Source organism: Tetrao urogallus, assembly GCF_951394365.1.
Source record: "Tetrao urogallus genome assembly, chromosome: 3".
Classification (NCBI taxonomy): domain Eukaryota; kingdom Metazoa; phylum Chordata; class Aves; order Galliformes; family Phasianidae; genus Tetrao; species Tetrao urogallus.
Window position 1 is genome coordinate 78647865 of NC_136815.1, and position 26078 is coordinate 78673942.

The 26078-nt window shown below is 39.0% G+C and overlaps 1 protein-coding gene across 1 annotated transcript in view; it reads left to right on the forward strand.

Annotated features, from left to right (window-relative positions):
• Window positions 1-26078, forward strand: part of PHLPP1 (PH domain and leucine rich repeat protein phosphatase 1) — a gene marked incomplete at its 3' end in the record, with an annotated part of 130073 nt that overhangs the window by 72944 nt on the left and 31051 nt on the right. Inside the window, exons 3-6 of the mRNA XM_079533021.1 lie at window positions 1259-1384; window positions 14459-14625; window positions 24364-24514; window positions 25052-25275. Coding sequence (XP_079389147.1) covers window positions 1259-1384; window positions 14459-14625; window positions 24364-24514; window positions 25052-25275 — 668 coding nt within the window. The remainder of the gene's footprint in view (window positions 1-1258; window positions 1385-14458; window positions 14626-24363; window positions 24515-25051; window positions 25276-26078) is intronic.

Here is a 26078-nt window from a genome sequence, read left to right on the forward strand (position 1 = left end):
AGTATAACTTCTGTGAGTTCTTTTCTCTCATGCTTCCATGATTCTTCAACTCCTCCATGGAGGTACCGAAGTAGAGACTTTCCCCCCCCTTTTTAGCAGCAGTGTGTGAACTCTGGCAGTGAGCTTTATTCATGGCTGCAGCACGCTGAAGAGAATTCTGGTCCTTGTTGGCCTTTTTTGAGAAGAAAAAGTGTATTTACGCAGAAATACATCACAAAACATAAAACACAAAGACTGTAAGGCTGAAAGCTGACAGCAAATTTTTAAAGAAAAGGAGAACCAAGCAAAGAAAAAAAAAACTGTACTGAGGGCTTCTGCTGACAAAGCTTGAGTGGAGGATGCTTGGCACAGAATTCAGTGTTTTTTAAATTATTATTCAGAAAATATTCTTTCTAAACCTCATAAGTACTCTGCACTTCCTGGTTTGCAAAGGCTTTCCAGAAAGCCGTGCTGAGGCACTGAAACCATAAGTTGTGTGGGACTGCGCGTGTGTGGTAGCAGGATGATGTATTCTGGGGTGTTTTTAGCGAGTTGAGAAATGCCAAAGAATTTAATTGGGGTGTAAGAGAAGCATTTGGTAAAGCTTCATTTTAATAATCAGGAGTATAAATTGTGCTCCCTTAGGTTGCATAAAGACAGCTGTAGATTGAAAGCCTTCTGTGATGCTCAGTCTCTTAAGATGTCATTTTTGGCTATTTCCTTCTTTAGGATGGTTTCTTTACATCTTGCATGCTGTACTGAAGATAGCAACCAGAAATAAGGTTGCAGATACATTGGGGAAAAAGTTTCCAACAAAACACCCCCAAAAAACAGGTTTAAAGGAAGCAATCTCCAGAGAAACATTAAATGTTGAGAATAGCAGCATATTTTAATTCAGTATTGCCATCCATTACCAGTTTAAACTTGAGCTGTTGCCAGATTTATCTGCCTGCTGCATCTCCAGTTTGCTTCTTTTTTTCATATGACAAGAGAGTAAATCATGTGGCTAGGAATTTTTTTCAGACATTTTGTTTGTTTTTAATGTTTATCTAGTATTCTAGAACAGACAAACAAGCTTAAAGGTTTTGTTGTGTTCTTACTTCTTGCTCGTGTAGATTGCATGAATATTTGACAGTTAAGATCCAGCTTATGTACTTGAGAGCGGTTAGTACAGCTCTACTTGAAGAACTCCTCTTGGACACACATGAATTTTCTCTGGGGTGCTCTGTAGAGAGATTTTAGTTTCTTGCTCACTAACAGTTTTATGCCTTTGTTGTAGGTGGAAGAAGTGAAAAAACACCAGCACTGCTTAGCATTTAGCTCTTCTGGACCTCAAAGCCAGACTTACTACATTTGTTTTGATAACTTCACTGAGTATTTACGATGGCTTCGACAAGCATCAAAGGTGAGAACATTAATTCCTGAATGAAATTTATAGTGTTACCCACAGTGCTATCCTCCATACAGCAGTGTAGTCTTCTGGGTTCACATTATTATGAACTTGTGCTGTTCTTTGTAGTGCACAGAAGGGAGTTCTTTGGTACCTCTTGATAATGGGTAATAGCAAGGTGAATTTTTCTGTCTATGCTGAGACTTCTGTACTCTGATTGTGTAGGCAAAGTGCTGTGTTAAATTGTCTCCCTTTTTTCATCTGATTCATCTGGATGGATGGAGTGAAATCATTAGAACATGAATGATGACAAATAACTGTCAGAATTAAAATTTAAAAGGCTGTATTGAAAAATTGACAAAATTTTAGGTTTTATTAATTAGCTCCCAACGCAGATCCCAAAGCCTGCATTCCTAGATCTAAAGGGTTGTTTCCTTGCTCGGTTGCTGAATCACTCCTCAGTTTTAGAATTGATTTTTTTTTTTTTTTTTTTTTTTTTTTTTTTTAATAAGCAAAAATTTTACGTCAGAAAAACTTTAATTCTTTCCTAAGGAAGTTTTATACTGTTACAGTAGGCATTTTTAATGGGAATTTATATCTTGCATTATTTCCTTTGACATTTCAGTTCCACTTTGCATTGTTGAAAGGCTGGGGTTTGTTTTGGGATTTTTTTTTTTTTTTTTTTTTTTTTTTTTTGCTATTCCTTGGTTTATGTCAATCCCTATCCTCTCTGAAGTATTTTGTGTATGTTGACTCATTGATTTTTTATTTTTTTTTTTTACTATGCAAGTTCTTTTGTTGTGTGGTTAGCAATCTTTGGTTTTCTAGAGGTTCCTAAACTGTTCCTTTGTTATTACTTGATGGGGCTGTTCACGTTCTTTGCTATGTTAAAGCAACTAGTTTTTGTGTAATACTGTTTGGAAATATTTATGGCACACTAGAACTGTTTGGTCTTTTTAGATTGCAGCGATGAATCTGTCCAGCATACTGCCAGTGGTACAGCCTGAGTTGCATGGGCTTTTTTAAGAGACCTGATTATTTTGTCAAGCTTTCTTTTGAGCAATAACTATTGCACCTCCAAGCACCACATCACTTAAAGTATCCCTTGTGTTCTCTAAGTTTAAATTCTTTAAGAAGACTTTGGTTTGGCATCCCTACTGGGTCTGTTCAGACTCAAGGTACAAATGCCCAGTGCATGTTTGTGAGACGGTGTGGTATGGTCTGTCAGATCCATGAGTGCTGGCTGCTTTGGGGTTCTGTCTGGGAGAGTCATGTCCTTTCATCTCTAGAGTCTTTGACATCAGATAAATGAAAGGCAAACCTAATGAGTGAGAGAGGAGACAGTGCAAAACAATGAACTTTAGAAGTAGGGATAAATAGCCAGAAAGCCCCTCTGAGTTACTGTCAGCATAAGCTCACTCGGTGCCTTGCTGTGCTTCCCTTTTTCTCTCTGGTTCATCCAAATGACTAACAGCATTGGGAAGGTAGCCAGTATGAGAACATATCCCCGTGCACTCATGAGATCCTCCTGTTTTTCTTATGTAAGGGGAGAAGTAAAATGTAGTTTGTGTCTCTTCAGGCCCTCAGAATTGAGGAAACTCTACTTTTTTTTAAAACTCACTTTAAGAAAAAAATGAGGCTTAATTTTCTCCAGCCACTCCTCCATCTTCCCAAAAATGAGAATTAGCTTTCGGGATTTCTGGAGACTGCATGTTGCCACTTCTATTTGCCTTTTTAATGTTTGGGTTTTCTATCCTTAGACTGAAAGACATGAGCATGATTGTATGCAAGACAGTTGTGTGGGAAGCACTGTGCTGTAACAGTTCCTGAAGAATAGAAACAGAAAAACTAGTAATGCTGGGAAGAAACTCTAACTTACTCCAGCTGATGCTGCCCATGTCCAAATGCTTAACTGTGAGGTTAATCGTTACCAATCTACATGCACAAATAAGTTTCATTTTCATGTACTTCAGGCAAACCAAGGCTGTCATGCAGAGGAGAAAATAAAATTATATGAGGTAGGCTGCCTCAGGTGCTGTGAACACAGAAGCTTCTTGAGTTCAGAGAAGTTTAAATGTTCTTGCTAACCACGAAAAGGCTGTATAAAGTATTGTATGTCTGAAGGCAAGCAAATTTAAGAGAGAAAATATGTCTCTCCAGCATACAGCTTGTAGTTGCGTTCTGTGGGTTACACAACCTCAATTTAAAAAGAACCTGGATAAAATGCTTGCACTTTGATAAATTCTGAATAGTGTCTGAGTGTATTTTGGACGTTACAGTTTGCTGACAGTTTTGAAACATTTAGTTACATTAACTGATTGCTTTTTTTATAGTCCTTCATGCTCCTGCTGCATGCTGCTAAAAACAGAGGTTTGTGATGCTTGCTTTGATGTAAATTTCAGAATAGAAAGCAATCATGGGTAAAATACTTCATTAGAATTTCCCAATTCAATTTTTAACTATGCAAAAATACTTCATGTTGTTTGTGTACCTCAGAAGAGCCAAATGCTGCTATTTTAACTTGTGAATAACGGGCCTAATCTTGAAAGGAGACTTTGCAAAGAATGCTTGCTCTGCAGTCTTTTTCCCCAAAGAATATTGTCAGTGTTGACTTTTGAGGAGCGTTGCAGAATGAGAGAAACCTTAATGCATCACTTCTACAATAAGTAAATGTATTCTAGAGAAGATTTGAATTAGTGTTTGTGGAGGGTTGGGTTTAGCTTAATTAAAAATGAACATCACTCTTGTATAATCTGATTCATTCTAAAAGTCAAATATATCCTAGCCAAGGCAGCTCTGATGCTCTGCCCCAGTACATTTTTGGAAGAGATTTATGAATAGATTTTTTGATTGTTTTTCTTGTATGAGAGCTTATCTTGAGGTGAACAGAGCTCTCGCTTTTAGGGCTGACTAAAATTATTACACAAATACTGCCCTAAATATTGAACTTGGTGGCACAGTTACTCCAAATAGGTCACTTTTAGATATGCAGATTTAACCTCAAACAGAATATTTTTAAAAGCTGGAAATGTGGCTTCTTCGTTAATATTGATAGCTTTCTGTACCACGGTGCATTTTCTTTCCTTTTAGTTTCCAAATACTGGAGTCCTAATTAAGGAAGCTCAAGAAGAAAACAACAGCAACAAACTTGGTCCTGTTTGATCTAATATGCTTGCTCTGTTGCCAAATGTTGAAAAATAAGTTTATACAGCAGTAGGGGTAATGAGGGGCAAGAGGGTAAAAGAACATCTTTTTTTATGGCTTTAAAGAATTTTATCTGTGTGAAGTTGACGTGGTGCTGGAATTCACACAATTTCTTCCACTGTTTACTACTTAAGTTTAAAACTGCCGAAGGAGAAGGGGAGAACATGCAGTTAACAATGAAGAATACGTAATGAGGGCTTTCCTCCTTTGCTGTATCCAAAATTGTGGAAGGTGGGTGGGTTGATTGAACAAAAGTAAGAAGCTGAACCCTTAACGTGACAGAGAAGAGGTGGTTTTGCTGTGTGAAGTGTGATGGAGTTGTGGAACTTGCAGCTGTAAGCCTTGTATTTGGGGTGTGGTGATGCACTCCCGTTGTATGGCACTTGTAACAGCTGCACTCAGTTCAGCATTTTTCAATAAGCGACACTGCTGTGTGTTGACAACTGCATGACTAATGGCATAGATGACTTAGCTAGTGGAAAAAGGATAATCAGTCCTTCATATTCCATGGCATACAATGAAAAGGAGACATCTACGTCTGTCTCAGAAATTTAGTATTGCACATCTGAAGTAAAGGTGCAGTGCAAATTCTGTTTTCTTGGAAACAGCGTGCATCCCTGTGCGCACTGAGCTGGGTTATCTGACCCTGCAGAACTTCCCCCACTTCTGTTCTGGAAGGGCAGGAAGTGTGTTGACAGCTTCTTGCAACAACTATTTCCCGCTGTAGCGCTCAGTTCTGTGGGGCAGGTAGAAGAAGAGGCAATGAGAGACAAGGACTGAATAATGCATGACTGCTTCATGTGAGCTGCCTGTGCATGGCTGCATGTAACACAGGTAGATGAAGATGTTCAGGGGCACGCTGCCGTCCTTTGCCTGACCTGCTGCTATAGTGATAGTATGTTTGCTGGGGAATTGGCGCGGGGTGTGGATGACAGGGTGGATTTGTATCTATGCAGAAATAAGTCTCCAACACTCCTAATTAAAAAAAAAAAAAAAAGATTGTACAGAAAGTGATCCTTGATTTAAAACTTCAAACTTACGAGTTTTCTCCTGTGTACCTTTGTTAGGAATATTTTCTCTGTTTCAGAAACCACTGTCTTTAGGCTTGCAGTGGAAACATCTGTGCCATTCTGGACAAAGCCTGCTGCTAGGATAGAGTAAATCGTGATGGCAGTGTACATTATGTTTTAAAAGCTCTAAAAAGAGCAAGAATAGCAAATTGAAGGAAGTGGGACATGCTGCCATATTGGCCTTACTCCTTTCATGTCAGGGCAGAGTGCAGAGTATGCTGTATGTATGTAAATCCATCTGCACTGTGAAAAGAAGTTTTTGCAGAAAACAAAAACAAAAATAAATCTCAATTTAATTTGTCCTATACAAATAGTGAAGGGACCTCTAAAGCAGTTGTATCCATCTTAAGCTTGTACAGAGGCATATCTAAAACAGCTGTGCAGGATTAACTCTTTAGCATTTTTTTCCCTGTGGTGGACCTGCTCTGACTAGCTGCTTCACTCATTCTTCTAGGCAGTTTGTTACAGCAGTTTCTTGATACTTAGAACAGTGCATCTTGTAGTGTAAGCATTAGTTACGAGAAAACGATGAAGCTGATCTATGAAATCCCATGGCTTTTTTTCCTCAGTAGAAATAAGAGTTCTGACTATGTACAAGGTTGGTGCTGTAGACCACATTTCTACGGATAAGAAATTCTGTAGAATTTAAAATGAACTCTTGTGTCTGGTTGCAATTCTGCAAATATACTTCCAAAATAGGAGACTGTGCTGATTGACTTCTGTTTTTATGGGAATGGTTCCGAGGAAGTATAGTGAGTAGCAATTGTATGTTACTGATAAAAATCATACCTTCATCCACCCTTGAGGTACTGGAAGATAATCGATTGTGGGTGGAAAACAGATACTGCAGAGTGTTTTAACACAGAATGTGGTCTTCAGTCTGTAGAGACAACTTGAAACCAACGGTCCCGTGGTTAAATTAGCCCTACCTTGCACATTCCTTGCCTTATCCGATTGACCTGTTTCATATGTGTTTCTAGATACTGTAATGAGTTGCACCATCCTTACAGAATCCTCAATTGCAGGGTTATTACCAAACCTCTTTTCTCTGGAGATGTGTTTGTATGGTCATGATCCTGGTGTACTGTGTTTATGTGTATATTGGGGATGGGTTGGAGGTTAAGGATTTGCTGGTCACTGAATGGGTGACTGCAGTAGCTGGTTTGTTACACTAGCAGTGCTTGGAGGCTTGGAAATGAGTCTCTGTACCATATGACCTAAGAGTGAGTAGTGTTTAATTCCAACATCTATGGCATCTTCTAAAAAAAAAAAACAAAAACATTTCATCAAATCCAAGGCTCTTCAGAAAGGTTGATTTCTTTGAGAAAAGCAGCCATCTAGTTTTCTACAAATTTGTGAGACTAAGAGGCATCGGTAGCCTGTTTGTAACTGATTCATTATCTAGTACAGGAAAAATATCCCTGAAAGATTTTCTCATTTTTCACTGTGGGGAGGTTTTCTGTTTGTTTTGGTGTGGTCATCTTTGCTTTGTTTTTCCTTTCTTACGGGAAATGTGTTGAATCTAAGTTTGGAAAAAGGAAACCATTTTTTCCTTCTAATACCATAAAATGACAATATTGAGATAATGCCTTCTCTAAAAATAGATCCCTAAAAATAAAACCACAGCTTCCTTTTAGCAGTGATTACAAGTTTTCTAACATAAACAAACCTCTGCCTTTTTGTGTGGAAGTTGATTTCCTTTTCTGTGTATGTGTGAAAACTTCAATATTTGGGACCTTTGTTCTGCAGTGATATCTGGGCATTCTGGCTGTGGGTGGCCTCTTGTTGACTTGCATTGAAAACAGCAGATGAGGCAAAACAAACTTGAGGCCAGTTTTGTTTCTCTTTTGATTGTAACACTTGAAAGTATTCTTTCCTCTCTTTCCCCTCAAAACCTATCCTTTTATGCCTTTTGTTGTTAGAGGCCAGTGGATGTTTTGGAAGTTCACTTCGCTGTAGTGTCTATTTTAATAGATCAGGAGGGAAGTTTTGTAGTTTGCTGTTTGCTTTTCCTTTTAAAAGCAAACAAGTGGTGTAAATTTTGACTGAGCCTTTTAGTTTCTGTGCTAGCCACACCATAGCTTCACTTTTAATTTATTTTTTCTTGCTGGAATTTTGAGTCTATGGTCCTTATTGCTGCCTTCAGTAAAGAGTAGCTATTGAAATACTGTGCCAAGAGTGATAATAGAGAACTAGTTATCACTCACACATCTGGAATAGCTTTCAAGTAATGACCTTTGAAGCCTCTAAGTCAGCTTCTGATACTGAAACTGAATTTGTGCAGTTTCTGCATTTATGTGGGAAAGAATAAACAGATTCCAGCTAGAAGTTATGTAAAGTGTTGCAGACATTACCTTTTAAGGTGAGTTCAATGCATGAGAATCCCAAAGTGTTTTCAGTAGTCTCAGGTGGTAGGTGGTGGGACTGAGCAGGAAAAGTGTAACCCAGCTCTTAACGAAGCCCAGGGGGTCTAAGTGTCTGTGGTGTACAGATCCCACTGCCTGGTGTAACTGCTTATCTTACAAGAAAACCCAGCAAACAAAGCCCACCAAAAACCAACCAAAACTCTGCTTCTTGTGGGGGGGGGGGGGAGAGTCAAGCAAGTGAAGGACTTTGGGAAGTGCTGACAGTCTCAGTAGTGAGTCCACGTATAGCAAACGCTGAAAGAAAGTCTTTGCTGGAGAGTCGCTCATTGCAAGCTTACTAGCAGTACAGCTATTTGTCTACTTAAAAACTTAAACAGAAGTTGCTTGAAGAAAACAAGGTATTTCTCTGTTTTTGAGAGAAAGTTTCTTTTGCAAAATTCTGTGGTGAATAACAGCTTGTTTTCAGTCAAGTTGTTTCAAGGATGTTAATATTGCTTGCCCCACCAATTGAAGACGATTTGTGTGCTTGAATTAAGTTTAGTGCTTCAACTAATTATTGTCCCTTAACTCCAGGTTGCACCTTAAGTTTTGTCCTTGCAGGGACCTTATCAGTGTGAACATCCTGGGGAGACTTCCTCTAAGGCAACAGTGTTAGTTAGTATCACTGCCTGTGTAGTACTGGTATCAGTACTGGGTGTTGTAAAAGAAGAGCAGTTATATTTGTGAGGAAACAAAAAATACTGCTATCCCAGAATAACTACTTCAGGTAGGTCTGAACAGTTTGAAATGACAGAGGACTAATGCCATCATTCCGATAAACCCTCATTTTCCAGATTCTGGTTCTTAACCTTGGTCATTGGCTTTTGCATCTGTGTGACTTCTTCTGGACTTTTATCATGCAAGGTGAAAGAATGCAACTTCTGCTTTGCAACCTGCACATATCCCCTCTCCTCACACACTCTTGTGTTACTGTCTTCACTGGGCATTCCTACAGCTTTTCTAACATCCTCAAGTTGAAATGAGCTGTTTCTGCATGCTGTATACATCTTCCTTTTAGAACTAAAGAGAGAAGAGGAGGGCAAGCAGAACAACCTTTGTGTCCCTGTGCCTCATCAAGATGAAGTGTTTCCTGGAGATTTCTGTCTGTGTTGCTGCACAGCCCATGAGCCTCACCTGAGGAGAAGAGGGGTTGAGAAGTGGTGGTGACTGCCTGTGGATGGTATCACATGAGTGCCTGCTGCCACCACTGGTTTCAGTAGGCAGTTTGTGATCTCACCTATGCCTGTACATTTTCTGAATCGCTGAGATGTTTTGAAGACTCTGCAAAGTTCTGTTTTCCCTTTTCAAGGCCCTTAGCTTTAGTCAGTATGCATCTATTTTCATGTCGGTAGGAAAACAAAAAGGAGAGGCCAGAAAAGCACTGAACTTTTCACCCTTTGGACTGCCTCCATTTTTAAAGTTGTCATTTAAAAAACACAAATATAAGGCTTTAAAGCAACAGAAAACCTTATTTCTTTTCTTTCCTCTTCCATTGAAGTTCTTGGCAGCCTGCATGCTTTCTCAGCTCTTGAGGGTGGAGCAAGGGCCTTATGACTTGCTCTGAAGGTCCCCCTGATATATAGGGCTGTGACAGTGGAGCAGGGAGGAGAGGAGGGCTAGGATTTGAAACAAGCTTGGTTTTGAGGAGAGCTTACTTGCTCTAAGTGGCTAGTTCAGACATTTCAAGTGTATGTATCACTGTTTAGTTAAGCTTTATGCATACATTGGTGGGATGTGATGATTATCAAGCTGTTCAAAAACAAATCCTAGAGGAAAATTATACTACTTCTCTATTAGCATGTCTACAGCAGGTGTAATTTAACATCATCTTTGTTCAAACAGAGAATTTGGCTGCTTTCACAGTGTGGGCTGTTTAGTTATTTTAATTGTCTTCTGTTGAAGTCCTAAATAGTAATTTCTTATCTGAATAGAACTGTAGGGAATGGGCTGAGGGTAAACAGGAAAAAGATATAATTACATTTGTTTGAATTCATACTGCAGGTCACACCAAAAGATGGTCCTTGTGTAAACAAGGCCTGTGTTTGTCCGTACAGCTGGGCTCAGCTGCGTCCATTGCTGACATCCATTGTCAGCGACAGATCATTTTTGGAGTATTGCCAAGGCTTTAAAACAAAGGCTGTAATCAGACTTGTTGCACAGCTTGGTGACAGAGGTGCTATTGTACTGTCGGACAGAGGAAAGCAGTTTTTTAGCCTTGTGGAGTCAGAATAGGCAAGATTATGGATTGATGCAAGTATTCGTGGTTTTATAGCTAGCTACTGAAGAGTCACAGTGAGTCCGTTCCGCATTTTCATCATGTTTAAAGTAGTTTCCTTTTTTAAAAAATAATAATTTAAATACCTTGATGTGAGTTTTTTATCCTTTTAAGTACTACTGTGGCACAAACACTGCATGTTTAAAAATAAGTATCCATATTTGGGAGACTCCTAGTTGTTTGTCACTTGTTCAGCTCTCAGGTGGAGAGCAGTAGGACATGCACAGGGGAAGAGTTCTCCAGCATTATTTGTTGTAGTGGTATTTACAGGATAAAGCTGCATTTTATTGCTACTAGAGAAAAGATTGTCGTGACAGTGATATGATATTGTAGTGAATAGATACAGGGATCTCTGTCGTGTACTACAGTTCTATACCACTTCTTGGATACTGCATTTCAGTATGCTGTGCATGCCTGGAGACTGGAGAAAAACAAACAAAACAAAGTGAAAACTTAAGATGCTGCAGACCAGGACTATGTGAGTTTTATGTGGCCATACTGTGCTGCAACTCCTCTAGTATTAAAACGGAAGACTTCACAGTAAAATGACTGACTGTGAAGTGTTTAAAAATCAGATTTGGGAAATAAAGAGGAGCTATATGTTTTATCGTTTTTCTTTGTATTCCTGATGAAAAATCCAATAAAACTGATACTTCAGAAGTACTGATCTCACTGTGTGTTAGAGCTGTATCCGTGGTGAAGTTGTTCCTTATCTTCTCTGGCAAAGATAGGTGTGGACTCTACAACTTCTAAAGCTACAGCAAGTGAGACTGTGTCACACATCAAGGAGAAAGTCATTACCCAAACTTTTCTCCCCACTTAATTCTACAGTAAATTTGGCAGGGATGTCATGTGAAATCAGGTGTCAGGGGTGTGTGCAGATTTGGATGTGATTAGAAGACATTTGAGAGGGATTCTTTTGTGCAATGGCTTCACCCTGTTTGAGGAGGTATGTAGACACACACACACACACTCATAGGATCGTTAAGTCTGGAAAAGACCTCCAACATTATCTAGTTTAACCTTCAAAGTTGAAGGTTGCATCAGATCCTATGGCAAAGACTTGTACTTCATTTTAATTTAGATTAAGACAAAATAATTGCCTTTGCATTTGGTTCTTATCAAGTGTTTAAAACAGTTATATTTTTCTTTGGAAGAATTTAAAAATGAAACACCTAACAAGCCATAATGAGAGCTTAATACTCATTCCACGTCTGTTTAGAAAGTGCTTCTGTCAAGTCTTGTTACCACACTGACTCTTCAGTATTTCTGTTGGAGCACAGGCTTGTTAAACCCAACCCAAATAACTTGTTGGGATATTTTATTACAGTGGAATGTCTTCTTTTCCTCTCATCTCATAGAAACCCTCATTGCTGCAGATCGTGTCTCTTCAGCATACTTTTTGTTATTTGCTTGTGAGATGGGTATTCTAGTCAGATTTCTTACCCATTATCACCATATCATAGCCATTATCAACTCTGCAGTGATTCCCCACAGTGAGAAGGAGAAACCTAGTGCTTTGTTTAAAAAGTGTATCATGTGTTAAAAGAACTATTTGCTCCTAATAAACAACAGCAAACTGTTGTTTATATAAACATAAAAACATATGCCACATAAAAGCAAAAGTGCATGAGCAGCCTTACTGCATTTAAATCTATTGAAATGCAAGATTGAAATATCCCCTTATTCAGAACTTCAATATTCAGCTTGAAAACAACTGATGAAATTTTCTGGTGAATGAGATGTTGTTCTTTGCCACTCTTCTTTGTTTTTCATCTTTTTCCTCTGTTCTCTAGGAATTTGTTACAGAGCACTATTGAGTAACGAAAAGAGAAAAGACTTTATCCCTGCCTATGAGAATAACTGTTTGTTTATATTAGTGTTCCTTGTAATGATTCAGAAGATGATTCTTAGAGTGCTGTATTGCTAACAGCAACAAAAGAAGTCTTCAATAAAATTACAGCCAATTCCAAAACTAACTCCACTTAAAATCTGCTTTTAACTTTCAGAGTCATCTGTGGAAGAGCCATTGTAGAAGTTGCCAGTGGCATGATTAATATATGTTCTTTGTATATCAGAGTGGTTGCTTTTAAAAATAAACAAAACCAACATAAAAAGCCACACAAACGGGATGTTACTTATAAAAACAATTACTTTTAACAGATTTTTTTTCACAGAAGAAGTATTTGCATCTTTTTCTTGAGACCACAGTAGAATGTGGAGTTGTTGGCTCAGTTTGAGTTATCAGTTTTGGTATTTGAAAATGTTTTGGACTGACAGGCCTTGCTGAATACTGCTGGGTTGCTTACTGCTATTTCTATCGCATTCCAAACAAGTAGTTGGAGCAACAGGATGTGTAAGCATTACACATGAAATTACACGTTCTCCTTGGAGTTTAATGGATGTCAGTGCTTTTTCATCAGCAGTTTTCCATGTGATGAGAAGTGCGCTGTACTGGGCAGGTTCTGGCACCATAAATAGGTGGAATACCTACCTTTCAGAAATGACTGCTGAGACTAGCTTATGAATAATTTTTTTCCAATACTACAGGAAGAAGAAAAATAGTGGCGACAATGACAAAAGGACTGAACTAATTGAGTAACAAAAATTGAAGCGTTTTGATGGGTGTTCGAGGACTGGATAATTAGAGGAAAAACACTGCACCGTCTGTTCTTCTTGAAGCTTATGGCTGTGTGTTTGTAATAGAGGCCACTTATCCTCAGGCTTGTGTAGCTTGCATTAGAAAGGAGGGAATGAAAAGGAAGAAAAAAAAGTCCTTGGCCTTCCTTTCAATGGCAAGCTACTTCACTTATGCCAGCGAAAAATAATCTGTCTCTGTTCAGGGTCCTTTGTATCTCTGCCCAGAAGATTAGATGATATCTCCTTCCTTGGAGTTCAGAGGCTCTTATAAGTTGCCACTGGACTTTGTTTATGAAGGTTTTTTGGTTTATTTTTCTTTCTGGCCCTTAGATGTGTTTGTACTTCTCCACTCATAGCATGTGAGGCCAGTCAAAGTGCCAGTGGCAAAATGATTGCTTCTCTTGCAACGAGCAGCCGACAGAGCACATCACTGCTTGAGCACTATTTGTGCAGCCCCGGAAATCTAAGATGTTGGTAAAGTTGTTTGCTTTTTCTCCTTTAATCTGGCCACGTCTGCTCCAAATGTGCCTTTCATTGATGCAGCTCTTGTTCCCTCCTTCTTGCCCACCAATTCTCACTGTGTCGTATCTCAGCGAGGTGAAGCTTTGTGACATGGGCAACTCCATGACTCTTTAATAAGACTCTATGAGAGTGCTTTTTAATAGGGTTGGGTAGAGAATGTAAGGAACAGTTCTTAGTGGCAGTGTTTTTGTTGTTTTTCTTAAAGTAGTAAGTTAATGAGTAAGTAAATAAATTGGCAGCTTGTAGTTCGCTCAGTCATATTCTGGAGATTTGATGAGGAACAGTGTCTGTTATTTAATTTGTTGCCTATAGATCTGCATTGTGAAATAATGCTAGCCCTGTGCAGCTCTAGGTGCATGATTTCTGTGGCCTCTGTAGAATTTGTCTCGTCTTCTCCTTTCTGGAGAAGGGTGTTACATTCACGAATCTATTTTATCTGTTACCCTTGGCAGTATTTCAGTACAATGAGAAATGCTTAGTGCTTTGTTGCTGTTAAGATACAGATGTGATAACTACTTCTGCTCCTCATTGTCAGTTCTCAACCCTTGAAGCTGGGATATGATGGTGACAGCTTCTCACCTCTGCTTGCGTTTTGCCTGTGTTCTGACCAGCTGTGATGTAACATAGAGGACTTGCGCGCTGTTTTTGCTGCTGTTACTTCTCAAATACCTTAGCTATTTTTTTGGTCACAGAGCATCCCACAACTTCATTGAAAATGAATTAATTTTCAATATTAGTTTGACAAAGATTTGCACTGTCCCCCCGCTGGCCATCTGTGGACCTGATTTCAGTACTCAAGTGAAGCAAGATTGTGGGTTAACCTTCAGCAGTGACATTAGCTGTGTTGAATTAGCTGACACTGACTCGGGCTGGGCTGCGATTTAAAAGCAGTTTACCTTGTGCTAGTAGAGGTGAAGGAAATGTTTCTGTTTTGTTATTGTATTAATATACTGGTATACCTCTTGAATTCCAGGTTGCATCACAGCGCATAAGCTCAGTGGATCTTTCATGCTGCAGCTTGGAGCATCTGCCTGCCAACTTGTTTTATAGCCAAGACCTCACTCATCTCAATTTAAAGCAGAACTTCCTGAAGCTAAACCCTAGCCCATCCGCAAGCGGAGCACTTAGTGAATTACAAAGGTAAAATCTACTGGTTCTACTGCTTTTTCTCTGCCCTTGGAGCCAAGTGACCACTGGCAAGAACTTTCCTTAAGCATTGCTAGCTAAATAATGAGTAACGTCCTCCTTCATAGGAATGGTCAGATTGTAGGACTTCAGAAATTGATGAACTTCTGTGCTAGCTAGAACAGATCAAATTTAATGAGAAACTTGGTGTTTGCCTTCTTTTCTGGAAGCCATTTTCAATCTAAAATGCAGTTTCAGACTGAATTGCTTTATATGTAACCTGCTGAGACCAGATTGTAATCCTTCAATCTGTTACTTGCATGAGAGAATGAGTTGGTCAGTTGCCCAGCAGCAACATTCTAGGTGGGACAAAGCTGTGTGTGACTTCACTTCTGAGTTTTTGTTATCTCAAGCTAAGGAAGTCTTGATGGAAGATTTAATAAATTCAGACAGATTGCTGTCATCTTTTCTCTCTGCTCAACTGTAATTTTTCTTCCCTAGTAACAGTGACCTTCCAGGTGTTCTTTCCACTGCAACTCATCAAGAGTATAACAAATGGAAAGATAGCAGCCCTTTCAGAGATGTGAATGATTTAATGTGTGTGTCTCAGAAATGTGGAATCAGCAGTCTTTCTGTATTCAGAAAGATAAAATTTCCATGCTCAATATAAACCTGTGATTTTAATTTTAGTGATAACTGAATTGCAGAATACCTCAGAATTGTATTTGTAGATAACCATGTTCAAGTGCATGCTTTAAACCACATTTCTAAATCCTTTCCTCTTTGAAAAAGAACCCAAAAAATGCAAGATGGATTATACTGACTTTTGTATTTTGTGCAATTCCAATTTTCTTCTGGAAAAACAAACAAAATAATTGGCATAATGGAAGATGAATGAACCCAACAGGTTTAGTTCCCAAACAAAGCAGGCAGTGCTTCCAAGAGTTTGTGAACAGCTTGGAGAGGAATACTGGATTAAGTGTTCTGTGAATATTGGTATAGATCTCCAAATATGGAAATTGTACTCCAAAAGTGGAAATTTTAGCATAAGTCAGATGATGAATATAGGCGATTAATGAATGTTGTGATTTTTAACATTTGTCTTCTCTAAATATTACAAAGTGTATAGGAGATACTTAAATATTTTTGTCTGTGCGCAGCTAATTCTGTCTGGGATTAGCACTTATAAATAATGTGATGGGTGATGTTTTGTCTGTTTAATGTTCTCTCAGTGCTGCGATTTTGTGAATAGCAAAAAAGTTCTGCAGAAAGTCAGCATTAGTAAATGATCACGATTTTCATCACTAATGTGGGAAAGATTTCAGTTGCGAGAGTAAAAGTCTTTCTGAGATTTTACATAAGGGGAATCTGGAGAAGTTGACAGGTTATTGCCAGTTGCATGACTTATTTTTCATCATCCAATTTAATAAAAATTTCAAAACTTCTGGGGGCTATATGAGTTAGAAGTTGATTGGATAAACCAAAAGTCATTTTTGTTCACTCATGTTCCTTCAAATTACTGCAAAACAACTAGAAAATCTGCTCTTATTTGGCACTTTTGGGTTTTATAATAAATTCTTAGCTACAGTTGCAGCCACACACGAGACACAAAACCAGTGAATCAAGCCCAGAAGTATTTAAAGCTCCAGAGTTATTCATGTGCTTAGATGTTGTGAGCATAATGCATTGGCATTTACGTACCTAGCCTTCCTGGTCCCATTTTTAATAGAATCTCATTAACAAGTCAGTCTTAAGAAAACTCGTCCTGCTATTAGCAGCTCTTGCTGTTTGCTGTTTTTCTTCATGAGTTGTTCTGGATGATCATTTAATAAATGTGCGTGGATGCAGAATCTCAAAACAAAAGGTATACTAAAGACAGAGGAAAACAGTAGCTTTTCAGTTACCTTGTGAGTAGTCTAAGAAGGGATTTAGTTATAGTAGTGAGATGGTGTGAACTTCTGTATCTGCACTGTCTGAATGTTGAAAAGTACTTACAGTTGTCTGTATCTTCTTAACTGAGTATATTTCATACATGTGAAAGTAGGCAGTCTGAAAACACATCTCTGAAGATTAACACAACTTATTTTCATGCTTGTTCTCCCTTACATTAGGTTTTTTTTTTTTTTTTTTTTTTTAATGAAAATGGGGTGGATTTTAGCATAGGGTGGATAGGAGGAATTTTATAGTTGAGAAATTCCCTAATTGGAAGTACTTAAAGACATTCTGTGATAGTGTGTGAAGTGTCCTAGATGACATCCTAGTCATCAAATTGGAGAAAAACAGATTTGATGGATAGACTACTCACTGGATAAAGAATTGACTGGATGGTCATACTCAGTTGTGGTTGGTTGTTCAAGTAGAGACTGGTGACAAATTACATTCCTCAGGGTTTGATGTTGGGACTGGTACTACTTAGCATCTTTGTAAGCAACATGGACAGTGAGATAGAGTGCATCCTCAGCAGGTTTGCAGATGACGCCAAGCTGAGCGGTGCAGTTGACATGGTAGAGGGAAGGGATGCCGTCCAGAGGGACCTGGGCAGGCTTTGAGAGGTGGGCCCATGCCAACCTCATGAAGCGCAACAAGGCCGAGTGCAAGGTCCTGTTCATGGGGTGGAGCAATTCCAAGCACAGAGATGGGCTGTGCAGAGACTGGTTTGAGAGCAGCCTTGAGGAGAAGGATCTGGGGGTGTTGGTTGATGAAAGACTCAACGTGAGCAGGCAATGTGCGCTTGCAGCCCGGAAGACCAGCTGTATCTTGGGTCACATTAAGAGAAGCATGGCCAGCAGATCAAGGGAGGTGATCCTGCTCCTCTACTCTGCTCTCGTGAGACCCCTCTTGGAATACTACATCCAGTTCTGGAACCCCCAGCGCAAGAAGGACATTGAGCTGTTGGAGTGGATTCAGAGGAGGGTCACAAAGATGATAAGAGGGCTGGAGCAGCTCCCCTGTGGGTATAGGCTGAGAAAGTTGGGTCTCTTCAGCCTGAAGTAGAGAGAACTCTAGAGAGGCCTTCCAGTACCTGAAGGGGGCCTATAGGAAAGCTTGAGAGGGACCTTTTATGAAGGTATGTAGCAGCAGGATGAGGAGAAACGGCTTTAAACTGGAAGAGGGTAGATTTGGACAGACTTAGCCTAGATATTAGGAAGAAACTCTTTGCTGTGAGAGTGATGAGACACTGGAACGTTTGGCCCAGCAAGGTTGTGGATGCTCCCTCACTGAAGGTGTTCAAGGCCAGGCTGAATGGGGCTTTGAGCAACCTGGTCTAGAGGGAGGTGTCCCTGCCTATAGCAGGGGGTTGGAATGAGAGGATCTTAAAAGTCTCTTCTGACACAAATCATTCTATGAATATCCTTGTAGTCAGAATAAGCCCTAAAGCCCTTTGGGGGTCTTAGCCACTATATGCCACAGATGGAACGACTGAAGATATTCTGTTGTCACAAATTCTACAATTTGCACTGTTTTAATGTCAGTTAATGGTTAAAATATACCATAAAGTCGAGACTTCTGTACACTGTTCCCAGACTTCTTTCCCCTTGTCTACAATCGAACTTCACAACTTTTTTCTTGAACTGCATACAATTTGGGATTAATGTTTTTGGAGAGGTGTGAAGTAAATGAATAAACCTTTATTTACTGTTGCTCTGTTTCTGTTTCAGTGGGCTAGGCACATTTTATATATAATTGTTTCAGTCAATGCAATTGGGAGGGAAAAAAAAGCCTGTTTGCATTGAAAACACTGTTTGCTTGTCAATACTGAAGAGGAAGTTGTATGTGGATCTTTAATCCTGTCATGCTGCAGGGCTGATGTAAGGGGAGCAAGTAAACAAAAAGCTTTGAGGGGGGAGAAAATGCAGTAAGTCACAAAGTTTGCTTTAACAATAAAGACAACAGTGCTTGATGGTTTTATCTGAAGAACAGTTATTCTGACTGTGGTTGTTAATAAGTGATTATATGGACTTTTATCTCAAGATCAGTTGGTATTTTTCCCAGAGCCTGTTAAGAAATTATCTGTCTCCTCAATTGGAATCGTTCTGTGCTAGTGGCAGTAATTTCAAGTTGATTCCATGATGTATGAGAAGGCTAAAGGACTTTGGATATTCATGCAAGTGTTTCTGAAATTCCTCCTGGCTTCCAATGGAAAGGTAGCAGCTTTTAGTCTGGAAGCAGTGAACCCCTTAATAGTGGTAGGATTAAAAATAGATGGGACTAACAAGCATGCTGTAAAATCACCTTTTTAAAAATAATGTATTGCAAATATAGAAATCGTAGTTGTTAATTGGATTCAATTTAGTGGAACTGTTAAGCTAAAAGTGGTCATACCTCTCTAAATGGTATGGAATCCAGCCATGGCTGCAGTGTACTAATCTGACTTGTCTATTGCTCTTCAATACGGCTTCCAAAGTGAGGCTTTTCTTGTCATGAGTTTCAATGTGCATCTGTTGCACAAAGAATGCTGTACAGATTGACAGTACTCTGAAGGGCTGCCCTGAAAACTATTTATTTGTCTACACACTTCAGTTCAGCCTTAAGAAGTAAATGTTTCTGAATGATCTGTCATCATGTTCATCTTGGAAACCCACCCCCCAGTTCATGTTTTTGCATTTCAAATGTACATTTCCAGTGTGGAGGAGAATACGTTTTCACTTTTCTAGGAATTTTGTTCTTTCTCTAGAAAGGATAGTCTTTTCCCTCTAATGAAGCAGTGTGCTCTAGGTATGTGCAAAAAATTGGGAACTACGAAGTACAGTAATGCAGGTTTGTATTATTTCCGCTAACAAAACCAACTTTGTTTTTCCAGTCTTTATGGTTGTCTTACCAGCTTTGTTATAGAGTAAGAGCTTCATTGTTGTCTTGAAGTTGGTCCAAATTTGGCTTAACATCTGTGATTCTATTTTGAAAAATAACTGCCTGGATTTAAGGTTATTCCTGCAGTGCAGTCTCTTTAAGGCAATCTACCAATTAATTTTGGCATATAGACTCAAGTCTGCATGCCAGAATTGTTGCCTCTTTTATATTATTAAATGGAAGGAGAGGGGAGAAATGTCAGGATGACTGTCTGGCACGTTGGCATAAAGGGTAATGAAAATACCAAAACTGTAGATATATTTGTTGTTTATTTTTTTTTTCTTTCTCCTCTTCCCTGTGGGGTTTAAGAAAAAGGAAGGACATGAAAATTCAGGCACAACTGTGTTTTCATTTATTCATTCAACTGATGGGGAATTTGATAAGTAATGGTGAATTTGTTCAAGTTTCTTCTGACTTGACCAAACTGTCTTTTCCCAAACTGTGTAACTGATCCCCTTGCCTGAGATGACTTTATTCCAGCTGGTTTTGCATGGTGTGACATCAGTTACTTGGCTGCTGGATGAACGGGAGTCTTGTCCAGCAAAACAGAGTTCCTCCTTCCTGCTGTCTGCTGTCATCTGTGGAAAACTCTTCTGTACTCAAACTTGGAGTGTTGCCATTGACCTCATCTAGGCAAAGCCTTCACCTGTGGCATCCAAGTGAATTTCCATAGCTGCTGCAGAACCCGTCTGCCCTTATTCAGCCTTTTTTGACAAACTTAGCAGGGCAAGAAGGCTGAAATAGTTTATTTTAATTGTCTGACTTATTTAAGGCTCTTACAGCTACTCGCCTCTCTGTAAATGCAGATGCTCTGAAGAATTTCTGACACTAGGCCGGCTGCTCCTTTAGGTGATACACCGTGGATGGATGAATAGATGTAACTGCAAAATGATAGAAAAATGGACAGTTCATTGTGATTAAGTTAGTGGCTAAAGTAGCAGGTACTTCTGGCACGTGAGTTTCCACCTTCATAGTTCTGCTAGCAAATGATGCTGGAGCTGAGGGAGAGCAGTGTGGCTGCTTTGAAGTGATGGTCACCTGCAACCACAGAGCACAATCAGATAAACCAAATATACTGGAGATAGTATTCAGAAAACAATTGTTTAACTTAGTCTGAGTCTCTTTGTAAGGCATGTATTCTGTTGGGTGTGTAGTAAAACATCACAAGTGCTTTTGGTAAAGAGTAAGCTGAATCTGGCTTTGTTAGGCCAGGCTTTTTGGTTGTGTTCCAGACATGGTGTATGGCTATCTTGAATATACTTGCCCCTACTCCAAGCAATCTGAAAGACAAGTACTGTACCATGTAATGGAAATTCCATGGTGCACATCAAGTGGCTGTGAATTTGAACTTAGTGTGTCAGCTCCTTGCTTTGCCATGGTATGACCTATTCTTGTTAGCCCCTCTCCTCATTTTGCATATGTCAAATTAATACCGCTCCTGAAGTGGCAGCTTCAGGATTAAGTATGCTTTTTTGCTCAATTATGGCAATTAGCGTTCAGTCATGTTGTGTGTTTAAAAGCAAGAGCTGACACATGAACATTTTGCTCTAGCTTAAAATAGGACTGTTTTTGGCCAGATGAGTATCTCTGTGCTGGTCATTACAATGGAAAGCCAACTGTGCTAAGCGAGCACACCATGTTGAGCAACGTTGTTCTTCAGTTTGACTTTTTTTTAAGGGATAATGTATCCTAGAACCTGGGAGGGTAGAAGAAAAGGAAGGAAAGCGTTTACACTGACTTAATGTGAGGTTATTATGCTGTCATACATCAAATGAGCAGTGTTTTCTTCTTTCCTGTTACACTGTGAGGGCAACATCAATGTGCTCCCCAGCTTCTGTTAGCAATAAAGATTTGAGGGTGAGAAAACATTCTGTAGAATGCTTGAAGCCCAACGTCGTGTAAACTTGGCAGCAACAGAAAAATGAAGTCTAAAATACTTTTCTCATTTGTGATTTATAGCCATGCTATAGATGCTGCTGATGCTACTGACTGTAACTGTCTTGATATGAGAAGTGCTGTGAACAATTCAGCATTTCAAATGTGTTGATGGCAGCACTCCATAACAGGAGTGCATTCACCCTTTTGTGGATAGCGTGGTTAGCTTGGCGTGTGAATGATCAGAGATGAGAGGCAGACTAATTTTGGGCACAAGTTGCTGCTTATTGTAATTGACACTGCTCCATAAGAAGAATTGTGACTTCAGCATGTTGCAGATGAACATATTTAAAGTATTTGTCTTCCAACTTTAAGTACAATTTAACAGTAAGCTTTCTTTTGTGGTTTATTTGACATAAACTTGTGTGTGTATCTTTGGTTTATATGTATTCAGTATTGGAGGTGCTACTCATCCTTCCTTACGTGTTATATAGACCAGTTGACCAGTACAATTCATGTCCTTAGTAATTAGATTAACTGGAACTTCAGTAACATTCAAACAAATCAAGTCACTGAAGACCCTTAATATTAAAACATACCTTAGGATAGTGAGGATAAAACACAGATTTAATTTTTTTTTTTTCCCATGGACCTGGGGTGATTTTCCACAAGAGAATGCCTGCAGAAAAACATTTAAGTTGAACCCTGCCTTGAAGCTACTTGATGTAAACATGTATTTTTAGCTTCCTCCTTTTCCACTTCCCCACTTCAAATCCTCTTTTCTCTATGTAACAACTTGATCTTCTGTAATTTTATCTTAAGATTGTGTTTGGAGTCTTCTAGTAAATTGCAGTTTTCACTTGGCTGATGGGCAAAAGCCTTGGAAGTTCCTGAGACTCCAGAGTAGCACAAAGGCTGTAGCCTACGTGCTGATTATTAAATGAGTTAATTATTTTTCGTGGTTGACTTGAAAGTTGGAATGTTTGCATTTTGAAGCTTCTCTGTCAGCTTTTAGTTACTGACTTCCTGTCTCCATCACTACTTTTGCACACCTAAATACTGGAAAACTCATTGGAAATGTTTTTTCCATAGTCGCTGGCACTTGTATTTGTAGATGACTTTGAGGAAGCTGGGGGGCAGCTGTCGCATCGCAGAATTGCTTCAGAATTGAGGGGTGGCATTCTATCTTTGACCTAAGACTGCAGTAATCTTCATGATAAATGCAGGATAGTGGGTGTTAGTTTTTAGGTTCAAGATTTTTTAGCCCTTCCTCCTAAAATAGGAGAATAGGAAGGTATTTCATTTATTTTTGTGTGTATATGGCTAACAGCCCATATTAGCATCAGCTAGCTTACCCTAGCATTCTTTTTTATTTTTACCATTCTCCCTCCAGAGATGCATTAGTCATTGTTTCTGCACGGTAGCATTTCTTTTCCCTGCAGCAGTAATTTCATTGCAAGATTTCATTTATTCTCCATCTAACTCTGTTCCAAACTACTTCTGCCTCCAGCATAGTATGGAGTGTTCAAAATCTGTGCTAGTTCTGGACATGAGTTTTCCTTCTTTTTTGACTCCATCTTCGTACCAAAATACCAATAGGTGGCACAGCATTCCAGTGCCTGTTGGAAACAATTGTAAATATTAAGTGTATTTAGTTTGTCTCTTGGGGTAAAATCCACATCCCCTTTGACATGTGCTAATAAAGGCGCTATTTGTGTTTTCATGTTGTTTTTTTTTTTTTTTTTTTTTTTCAGTGACTTGGGTTTGATTTTTAGATAATACTGAAGTTGTGTACCAGTCAATTGTGACAGTTGGCAAGGTTTTTTTAAGGGTCGTCTTATGTTAAAGATTTATAAGTGGCTTAATGCTCAGTGCATTTTCTGTTCTTGTTTTCTAATTGAGGCAGAAGTGCTTTGAGATTAGAATGTGTTGGGCCAACGCAGAGGCTATGGATGCATTGGCACATACTATCAGTGATGACTGCCATCTGAAATGGAGGGATTTGTAGGTGCATTTTTGCTTCTGTTATCTTGTAATACAAAAAGCCTGCTCACAAAACAAAGGGCTTGAGAGTTAATAAAGGGAAAGTTAAGTTTAAATAAAATATCCCAGAATAAACTGTGCCAGAAAAGAAACTTCTCCCATGTATCAGATTCTGACGCAGATCTTTTCATTCATCCATTTACTTGCCTTTCAGAATACCTCCCAATGCTTGTTAGGCAGCTATATAATAACATTGCTGAACACGCGTGCTGGCTAATTGAATAGTCCTCCTTTTGGTGTTTTTTTTCTTCTCATTCTTGGTCATTTTTAGTAGGGCAAGCACATGCAAGTTGCTTCTGTGGCTGACTGGATAAACCAAGGGGATTTTGAGTTTGTGAAATACCAAGGACAACATTTTGAGATCAAGCTTTTACATCCTGATGGATACCACCTAATCAAAATTCTGAGAATTTGTCTGTCACTACAGAAGTCCTACTTTAGTTTTGCTTTATTTCCCATTTTTTATTTAAACCAACCCATTATAATGAGATTCTTTGTTTGAAAAGCAGTAGCATCTATTTGCATGAATGGAGCTGGGCTGAAGCAAACCACAAAACTGTGTTGAAATAAGTGAGGTTCCTGCACCCTGTAACCAGCATCACTGAGGTGGTCTTAGCATCAAAAAATGTGTTGAGAAGTACAGTACCACTTCAGTACAGGATCAGATACCACAGAAGACCATTTCAGAAATGAAGTATGTTATATGGATTACAGGGATCTGATCTGTGTTATATGCATTTAGTATGTTGTTCAAGAGGACCTGTTTTCCCATACTAGCTTAACATGACTGAATCTTTTGCAAATGGTGCTGAACTTGAGTGCCTGGAAGTTTCCATGCTTGTTCTGAGTACATAAACTAAAAGCACATGTAATTTTTATTTGAATAACCAGGCTTACTTTGTGTTAGTTGTTGCAAAGCAACTTGGTGTGTGTTACGCTCCACTACTTTTTCTGTTGTTTTTTTTTTTTTTCCTCATCTCTTTGTAGATTCACCAAGTTGAAGAGCCTTAACCTCTCCAATAATAATTTAGGAGAATTTCCACTGGCAGTTTGCAGTATCCCAACCCTGACAGAGCTCAACGTGTCCTGCAATGCCCTCAGAAGTGTTCCAGCAGTTGTAGGCGAGATGCACAAGCAAGTATTTTCTTAAAACTTAATGTACACAGCCTTATAATAAAGACAACAAACATAACTGCACATAATCTTGCTATGAAAAGCAATATAAACTAACTGGGTTGTGTCAGAGCAAACTGTCTTGAAGATTTTTGTTGAAGCAGTTCTGTGCTACAGGTAGAGTAAGCTGTCTTTGTATCTGAAACTCTACCAGTCCCCAGTATTTAACACAAGGGTCACCTTCATGGTGAACAGAATCTTTAAGCCTTGCTTACCTACTTCAGTCATCACATATGTGGAGGTGTTTGAAGATGTAGCGTGTCTACTAGCATAGCCTAAATTTCATAGTTACCAAGGCTTTTAATTGTTCAGTATCTTCTGTAGTATCTTGTGTCGTAGAAGATGTTAAACCATTGTTCCTTGGTTTTTCTTCTGCCCTTTGTGTATTTTATTTCACTGTAACCACAGCAGACTTGTATGTTTATAGTAAGGATATGTGATTTAACAGGTCACTCACATTCTTCACTCTCCCTTCCCCTCCCCCATCTGTAATAGCTTGCAGACATTTTTGCTGGATGGTAACTTTCTCCAGTCCCTTCCTGATGAATTGGAGCATATGCATCAGCTCAGCTATGTGAGTCTGTCCTTCAATGAATTCACTGACATTCCAGGAGTATTAGAGAAGCTGACTGCAATGGACAAACTCTGTATGTCAGGAAACTGTATGGATACACTCAACTTGCAAGTGTTAAAAAGGATGCCTCATATTAAACATGTGGACCTAAGGTAGGTTTTTGAAAAAGGAGGAAAAAAAAATCAAAGTTGAATCTAAATTAGTGGTATTGAAACAATTTATTTAGTTGTGATAATAACCTCTGGGCATGAATCTGTTGTGTTAGTTCATGTTTCTGACAGTTGCGTAACTCCCAGCACTTGCAGGGACTCAGTGCTTTTTGTTTGAGGAAGAGGTTGCACCTAGGATCAATAGTTAGGATAGTGAGTTTTGAAGGATGAGAATATTTACACCAAAAGATCAAATGAAATGGTGCGTGGGCTGCTGGTGACTCCTGCAGTTCTGGTTGGTGCAGGATTAGTATAATATAAATTGTAGTCTCTTATCCAAAAAAAGCTTCTATCTGAAACATTACAGATACGTAAGATGATGAAGAGGGAAGTCAAAATGAGTGGATGAAAACAGATGCTTTCATGTTTCTTGGTCTGTTACAAAGCCTAGTCCACAACAAGTAATAGTATTTTATTGATGCCTCCTTAAAAAGATCCTTATTACAAATGGCTTTTGTGTGCTGCTCATTCTAATTGTCTTGGGAGAACCCAGATTTTGCAAGCAGCTGAGCATAATGCATAACCTTTACTATGATATCCAAGTAGCGATGGATTTTGGAACTGCTTAGTTAAATTTAACTGTTCAAGCTAAAACATAGTGTGCTGTATTGTTCTGTAGTTGGCAGCTTTTGAAATGAAGAAAAGGCCAGCATAAGTATGTCAAGAAAATAGATAAAATGATGAAAAGTTACCTCTCTATCACACAACTTTAACTTTTTGTTAATTTACTTTCTCCTGTCCTTTGT